At 44.1% G+C, this 8,055-nt stretch overlaps 1 protein-coding gene across 3 annotated transcripts; it reads left to right on the forward strand.

Annotated features, from left to right (window-relative positions):
• Positions 1 to 6: 6 nt before the first annotated feature.
• Positions 7 to 7,804, forward strand: LOC130520846 (NACHT, LRR and PYD domains-containing protein 14-like). Of its 3 annotated transcripts, XM_057024568.1 has the most exons (7): positions 7 to 1,454; positions 2,877 to 3,053; positions 3,164 to 3,337; positions 5,163 to 5,336; positions 5,543 to 5,716; positions 6,248 to 6,421; positions 6,951 to 7,804. In XM_057024568.1, the coding sequence occupies exons 1-7, from the start codon at positions 505 to 507 to the stop codon at positions 7,129 to 7,131; spliced, it is 2,004 nt and encodes a 667-aa protein (XP_056880548.1). In that variant the 5' UTR covers positions 7 to 504; the 3' UTR covers positions 7,132 to 7,804. The 3 variants fall into 3 exon arrangements, with proteins under 3 accessions (XP_056880548.1, XP_056880550.1, XP_056880549.1); XM_057024570.1 differs by lacking the exon at positions 6,248 to 6,421; XM_057024569.1 differs by lacking the exon at positions 5,543 to 5,716.
• The last annotated feature ends 251 nt before the right edge of the window (positions 7,805 to 8,055 follow it).

An 8,055-nucleotide genomic window follows, 5' to 3' on the forward strand; every position in this document is an offset into this window, starting at 1 on the left:
GTTCAGTCTGGACTGGGCAGAAGGTTTGGAGAACCAAGACATCAGTCTGGTGCTTCCGCTCTCATGCAGGGAGCTGAACTTGATCAGAGATGAGCAGCACACTCTTCTCTCACTGCTTCATGTTTTCCATCCAACATTACAGAAGATCAGAGCAGAAGATCTGACTGTCTGGAAACTTCTGTTCATCTTTGATGGCCTGGATGAAAGCAGATTTTCACTGGGTTTCAACAAGCATCAGGTCATCTCTGATGTCACACAAGTATCGTCCGTTGACGTGCTCCTGGTGAACCTCATCCAGGGGAACCTGCTTCCCTCAGCTCTCATCTGGATCACCTCCAGACCTGCAGCAGCCTATCAGATTCCTCCTCGTGTGTTGACAGGATCACAGAAGTACGAGGCTTCACTGACTCCCAGAAGGAGGAGTACTTCAGGAGGAGGTTCAGTGATGAAGATCTGTCCAAGAGAATCATCTCACACATCAAGGCCTCCAGGAGCCTCCACATCATGTGTCTGATCCCAGTTTTCTGCTGGATCACTGCTATAGTTCTGGAGGACATGATGACCAGAGACCAGAGAGGAGAGCTGCCCAAAACCCTGACTGACCTCTACTCACACTTCCTGAGGGTTCAGATAAAGAGGAAGAAGCAGAAGTATGGAGGAAAGCAGAGACCAGAGGAACTGACTGAGGCTGATAAAGAACTCCTTCTGAAGTTGGGTCGGCTGGCGTTTGAACATCTGGAGAAAGGAAACATCATGTTCTACTCAGAAGACCTGGAGCGATGTGGACTGGACGTCTCCGAGGTGTCGGTGTACTCAGGAGTTTGTACAGAGATCTTCAAGAGAGAGAGTGTGATCTTCCAGAAATCAGTCTACTGCTTTGTTCATCTGAGCATTCAGGAGTTTCTGGCTGCCGTCTACATGTTCCACCGTTACACCAGGAAAGACACAGCGGTTATAAATCAGTTCCTAGAATATTCTGAACCAGTCACATCTCTTGATGACTTCCTCAGGAGAGCACTCATGAAATCTCTTGAAAGTGAAAATGGCCACCTGGACTTGTTTGTTCGCTTCCTTCATGGTCTCTCTCTGGAGTCCAATCAGAGGATCTTGGGTGGACTGTTGGATCAGACGGAGAACCACCCAGAAACCATCCAGAAGGTCCTCAACCACCTGAAGGAGGAGAACAGTTATGGAATCTCCCCAGACAGAAGCATCAACATCTTCCACTGTCTGATGGAGATGAAGGATCAGTCAGTCCATCAGGAGATCCAAGAGTTCCTGAAGTCAGAGAAGAAATCAGAGAGGAGACTGTCAGAGATCCATTGTTCAGCTCTGGCCTACCTGCTGCAGATGTCAGAGGAGGTTCTGGATGAGCTGGACCTGCAGCAGTACAACACCTCAGATGAGGGACAACGTCGCCTGATTCCAGCTGTGAGGAACTGCAGGAAGGTCGAGTAAGTAAAGATTTTTGGGCCGGACATCGGCGTTTAAATCAAGCGAGTGGATCATGTCAGGTAGCAATACCCCCTCCAGTGGTCATTCCTTCAATTCTTTATCTCCATTGCAGCGTCCATAAATTAAAAACAACAACAATTCATCCAGAAATGTTCAACACTGGCTGGATATAAGTTCAAAGGTCAATCCAGACAAACCAACATAAGGCAGGAATAATAGGAGCCACAAGTTAACTGACTATCATGAAATGACTGTCATGTCATTAAATCACTTTTGTTTGTTTGTATACATCGTATTCTAACGACAGAAAAACACATTTTAACTAATGACACGTGACTATTTTGCTTCATTTGTTCAACGTAAAAACAGCCGGCCTCGTTGGTTTAAATGGGTGTTTTAGGTCTTTGTGGCGGTTCCGTTTGGAGCCTTTATGTGACCCACAAAGTTGTTTGAGCCTTTCCACACCCGTTAGGTGGCAACTTCATCACTAGCAACAAAAGGTGCAGTGAAAATGATTTGAAGGGAAACAGGCAGATATAACAGAAGCTGAGGGCAATCGATGCAACCAGAGACTCTGATGTCATCGATCGGATCGCTGAATTAAGACTTGACGCACCATCGTACAAATTGGATGAAATGCAAAATATCCAAAGAGCCGATAGACAGATAAAAAGATGCACGTTTCTTTAAACCATTTGCTACAATCATTTTAAATATTGAGTAATTATGAGCTGTTCTAAAATAAGACAAATGTTGAGAATAATTCAGTTGCATTTCAGATCTGATGGTCGTTCAAACTGTTGCTCTACGGCAGGCATGGGCAAACTACGGCCCGGGGGCCACACGCGGCCCGTTAAACGTTTTAATCCGGCCCGCCAAACTTGAAAAATTAAATGAATAAACCTTGTTAATGTTAAATTTTCACTGCAATTCTGGTGTTTTCCCACTAGAAAAAAGACAGTCAGGAGGAGAGTGATGGTGATATCCTGAAGGATAACAGAACTTTCAGTGCTTTAAAATAGAAATGGTTATTATTTTTTTTTAAAAAGGCACATTTTATTCATTTGATTTTAAGTGTTTTAAGACTCATTCCAAAGTCAGATATTTTGTTGTAATGCTTCTCTTCATTTTCATTTGAAATTAAAGCACATGTTTTCTCCATATCCCAAGATGTGTATTTTTTCTCCAATGAGGTGAGGTTACCAAAGCACTCCATCCATCCATCTGCTCCTGGTCCGGCCCCTTTGTCAATGTTAGAAACCCATTGTGGCCCACGAATCAAAATGTTTGCCCACCCCTGGCCTAGACTGTTGAATTTAGCTTTTCCAGGAAATGAGCTACATTTGTGTTGAGGTAGATTCTCAGATAAATTGATTAGAAATCCCAAAGTTTGACTCACTATTTTTGTTTCATACACACAGACTGACTGATAGTTTTCTTTCAACGAGTCATTGGGAAGTTGTGGCCTCAGCAATGACGTCAAACCCTTCTCATCTACGGGAGCTGAGCTTAAGCTGGAACAAAAGTCTGACAGATGCCGACGTAAAGTTACTGTCTTCTGCAATGATGCATCCAAACTGCAGACTGGAGGCGCTCAGGTCAGGAGGCCTCTGTTGGCCTTTTCTAAATTTCTTTACATTTTCTGCTTTTCTCTTCATTTTCAGATTTAGAAATGTGTTTTTATTTGCCCCATTTATTCCTTTTCCAGGCTGTGGAACTGCAGTTTATCAGAGATCAGCTGTGACTCTCTGGCCTCGGCGCTGAGGTCCAATCCCTCCCATCTGAGGGTTCTGGACCTGAGCTACAACAAGCTGAAGGATCCAGGAGTGAAGCTGCTCTGTGGTGCTCTCCAGGATCCTCTCTGTGAGCTGGAGACGCTCAGGTCAGTCAGAGATGATCCAGTACTTTCCCAGGTGTAACTAGTTAGACAATAAATGTTTCCATGTTTGATCTTTGTTATAAACGTAGTGTTACAGTTCTCAGAAAAAAGACCACACAGGACAGATTTGCAGTATTAAATTGGTTGTGGAAATCTGTCCCATGTGAGGATGGTCATCAATGACTAGAAGGAAGTATCAGTTGTAGATTTGTCTTGTTTTATTTTAGGCTGGCCACAAAACCGCCCAAACATTCAGACCAATCAAAAATGGTTCTTCCTGTCTTTTAAAGATCAGAAGGAAAACTAGAAAACCCAAAAAGAAAGCTGCTGCAGTGTGCCATGCCCCTTCTCTCCTGAGAAAAGCCATCCCAAAAAAGAGAAAAGCCCAAGTGTGAAGTGAGCACCCTGTTAAACCTTGGTACCGAAAGCCTGCAGTCATTCTCATCTTAGGTGGCTTCATTCCAGCCAGAAGCCCAACCTGCCTCCCTCTTAAAGGGGCAGCAGGTCAGTCCAACCACAGAAACCTTCATGAAGATCTGAAGCTTTCAGCATCCACAATTGTTGCACCTCACTTCCATTGGAGTCCAAATCAGAAGTCAACAAGTTGATTCTACACCGATTCTACACAATGCAACCATTTTAAAAAGGTTTCCATCCATACGTTTTCACACATTTTTAGATAAATCTGTTTGTTCATCGCCTCCTTCTGTTGTAATGGTCATGAAAGAAAATGACCTTATTGGAGTTTTTCTCCTCACAAATATGACTTTCTATGAACGATGCAATAAATGCAGCTTGCAATCTAAGACAATATGGAAGTATGTGTATATAATAGTAGTGGAAGTAGCTCATAAAATAATACATTTGCTCTTCTCATCGAATCTCTCTATGTTATTAAAGAAAAACCTGCTCTTAGTCAACAACATCTAAGACATCAACCAAAAATCCTAATTTTCTACAATCTAATATAAAACAGTAGAGAAGAGTCTTTCTGCAGAGACACTGGTGGCAGGAATGCAGAAGTATCACCTGCTCAACTTGGAAGGTGGAGCAGAAACCACCAGCTGAGAAGGTCCTCAGCGAGAGGAAGTGGTGGAGAACCATGAAACTTGCTAAGCTCCACCTCAGCTCCAGAGACGGGCTGAGCTGGAGCTGTGGCACCAGGTATCGCCCAGAAGAGCCTCCAACAAACAAGCTCTTCTCTTGGGAGGAGAGGGCTTTGAATCTCAGCTCAGTGTGCTTGTCTCTAGTAGGTGGCAGCTGCACCTTTTCCTGAGCTCCTTGTTGATGCCCTGAGGGGAATTGATGCTCCTGCAATGTTTTCTGGCAGCATTGAGCTTGCAGTGGGGCAATCAAACACACTGTGGGGGGGCTCTCTTTCCTTCTCTCATCTGGAGAACAAGTGACACCAGCTGCCAATCATTGTTGGAGAAATGTGCAGTCAGGGGAACGATGCGTCCAGACTATAGCCACCCTTCCAGCATCCAGCAGTGTCTAAAACCTTTGATTTGTTTCACCAGAGAGTGTAGGGATTGCAGGGTCGCTGCAGCATCGCCCACAAGCTATCAGGAGTGGGTCGCTTTGTCCCAACTCCTGACAAGAGTTGAGTGCTATTGAGAAATGTGGTCTCACAAACTTGGAAGGTATTTTGACCTACACACACTTTACATACGGTGGAGATCTTGTCCAACCGCCCTGAAAGAACCCAAAATAGGAACATACGGCAGATAAGCCAGTGCAGGACCAGAGGTTTGTTGCTTGTAAGCTGTGTTTTGCTCTGGTACATGTGATTTTTGTTTGTCTTCTCTCAAAATAATTGTTATTTTAGCCTAAGTGACTGCAGTTTATCAGAGACCAGCTGTGATTCTGTGGCCTCAGCTCTGAAGTCCAACCTCTCCCATCTGAGGGTTCTGGACCTGAGCCACAACGCGTTGCAGGATTCAGGAGTGAAGCGGCTCTGTTCTGGACTGGAGAGTCCAAACTGTAAATTGGAGAGGCTCAGGTCAGTCTTCATTTTTCTACCTATATACCAGCTGCTAAGATGGTGAAGTGAGGCTGTTCTCAACACTGCTGTGATGCACCACATTAAAAACATTCCTTGGAATATCGTGAATTCAGGTCTGACCCAACTAAGAACTAACGTAGGTTTAGTACTGACGCAGATAACATGCAGACCTGCACCGTATAACCTCATCCTGCATTTTTCAGATTGATTAACTGCAGCTTATCAGAGATCAGCTGTGGCTCTCTGGCCTCGGCGCTGAGGTCCAATCCCTCCCATCTCAGAGAACTGGACCTGAGTCAGAACCAGCTGCAGGATTCAGGAGTGAAGCTGCTCTGTGGTTTTCTCCAGGATCTAAACTGCCGACTGGAAACTCTGGGGTAAACACCATTCTCAAAAATGTCCATTATTCCATCCGAGGGTCCTCACACTTTCTGAGTGTGTGTGTTGTGCCCAGTTCCTTCAGGAGGGAGGGCCACACGGGGACCACTTATTCAGGATAAATTGATTTAAGGACAATGAAAAAGCCGACAGATGGTAACCAAAATTAGACAAAACTAGGTGAGGGTGCCTGGTAGACACCAGCCAACGAGGAGGGAGATGGTGAGGGAGACAGGAAGTCATCTAAGACAGGTTGTGCCTTTAAAGATGAGCCACAGGTGAGATGGATCTCCATGATGAGATGGGAGGGAAAGAGGTGGGAGAACCTGGGAAGAGTGAGGGCCAGAACAATATATATTCTCCTTTGGAACAGTGCAAACCTGAGAGGTTGGAATTGTGGTAATTACATATTACTATCATTTTTTAACCTGTAACTCAATTAAATATTTACAGATCATGCCTTTGATTAACCTTTCAGATGAATACTGGTTTCACTTATAACCTTATAAAAGTTTCCCTTCTTTATTTAGATTGATTAACTGCAGGTTATCAGAGATCAGCTGTGGCTCTCTGGCCTCGGCGCTGAGGTCCAATCCCTCCCATCTCAGAGAACTGAACCTGAGTCGGAACCAGCTGCAGGATTCAGGAGTGAAGCTGCTCTGTGGTTTTCTCCACTTTCCAAACTGCCGACTGGAAACTCTGGGGTAAACACCATTCTCAAAAATGTCCATTATTCCCTCCGAGGGTCCTCACACTTTCTGAGTGTGTGTGTTGTGCCCAGTTCCTTCAGGAGGAGGGCCACACGGGGACCACTTATTCATGATAAATTGATTTAAGGACAATGAAAAAGCCGACAGATGGGAACCAAAATTAGACAAAACTAGGTGAGGGTGCCTGGTAGACACCAGCCAACGAGGAGGGAGATGGTGAGGGGGACAGGAAGTCATCTAAGACAGGTTGTGCCTTTAAAGATGAGCCACAGGGGAGATGGATCTCCATGATGAGATGGGAGGGAAAGAGGTGGGAGAACCTGGGAACAGTGAGGGCCAGAAAATATAGATTCTCCTTTGGAACAGTGCAAACCTGAGAGGGTGGAATTGTGGTAATTACATATTACTATCATTTTTTAACCTGTAACTAAATTAAATATTTACAGATCATGCCTTTGATTAACCTTTCAGATTAATACTGGTTTCACTTATAACCTTATAAAAGTTTCCCTTCTTTATTTAGATTATGGCACTGCAGCTTATCAGAGATCAGCTGTGACTCTCTGGCCTCGGCGCTGAGGTCCAATCCCTCCCATCTCAGAGAACTGGACCTGGGTCAGAACCAGCTGAAGGATTCAGGAGTGAAGGTGCTGTCTGATCTCCTAGAGAATCCACACTATGGGCTGGAGACATTGAGTCAGTAGCTGGTTTAAGCCAGTCAACTCCCGCTCATCTGCTGCATCACTCACTGACCACTGGTGAAGAGCATCTGTGGAAACATCTGCCATCTACTCCCTCCATAGATGAAAAATTCAGTTTTTAAAAAGCGCTGGTGGACTTTCAGGAGATCAGTCGATGGTCGACAAAGCAGAAGCAGCTTCGCCTTGAAGTTAAATTAGTTCCTGGTATCACACAATGCATCTTTATAAAGTTCTAAATGGCTCCTCGGCCACTCTTATAAGCATGGAAACATTCTCTTAATTGTCTCTTCAAATGTCTGTATTATACGTTACTATTTTACATCATGCCTTCAGAATCTTTAGGGTTTAGTATTTACTGTCTCTGTGACATGGAGCATTGGAATATTTCAGCTGCAGCCAGCAAAAACCCATCAGAATGACGGCTATCGGTGGGAACCGCAGGTCATTTGACTTTAGTCAATCTGTTCAATGTTATAGGATTTATTGCAATCTAATAAAAACTATGAATAAATGTGGGAAATAGGAAATAAAAAGAAGCAAAATGACCAAATAAAACTCCCATGAATACTGTAAATTTAAAGATGTCAAGAATGGAATATCAGCTTAAATGGAATCAAACATAAAGTGAAAAGGCCTCCTTTAAGTTTACTGCAAAAATAAACACAAAATCAAGAGCGACACGCGCCAAAAACGTCTCATTCTCTCTTCTGTCTCCACTCATTCTTTTATATTCTCTTCAGATAATGGGGACGGGGTCGTGTGATAACAAAACAACCTAACTGGGGACTATATTTTTGTTGCAAGAACTTTGGCTCTTCAGAAGTTTCTATGTTGGCTTCCACAGATTGTGCATCCACTAGAAACTCAGTGTTTTTGAGGAACTACCAGGAGCGGCTGGAGTGGAGGCCAATGATGCTATAGCTACAT

Source organism: Takifugu flavidus, unplaced genomic scaffold, assembly GCF_003711565.1.
Source record: "Takifugu flavidus isolate HTHZ2018 unplaced genomic scaffold, ASM371156v2 ctg557, whole genome shotgun sequence".
Classification (NCBI taxonomy): domain Eukaryota; kingdom Metazoa; phylum Chordata; class Actinopteri; order Tetraodontiformes; family Tetraodontidae; genus Takifugu; species Takifugu flavidus.

Coding starts and splice junctions, on each gene's coding strand:
- LOC130520846 (XM_057024568.1), top strand. CDS start 505: ATGTGTCTGATCCCAGTTTTCTGCTGGATCACTGCTATAGTTCTGGAG. Junction 3,054..3,163: donor TGCAGACTGGAGGCGCTCAG/GTCAGGAGGCCT, acceptor TTCCTTTTCCAG/GCTGTGGAACTGCAGTTTAT. Junction 6,422..6,950: donor TGCCGACTGGAAACTCTGGG/GTAAACACCATT, acceptor TTCTTTATTTAG/ATTATGGCACTGCAGCTTAT.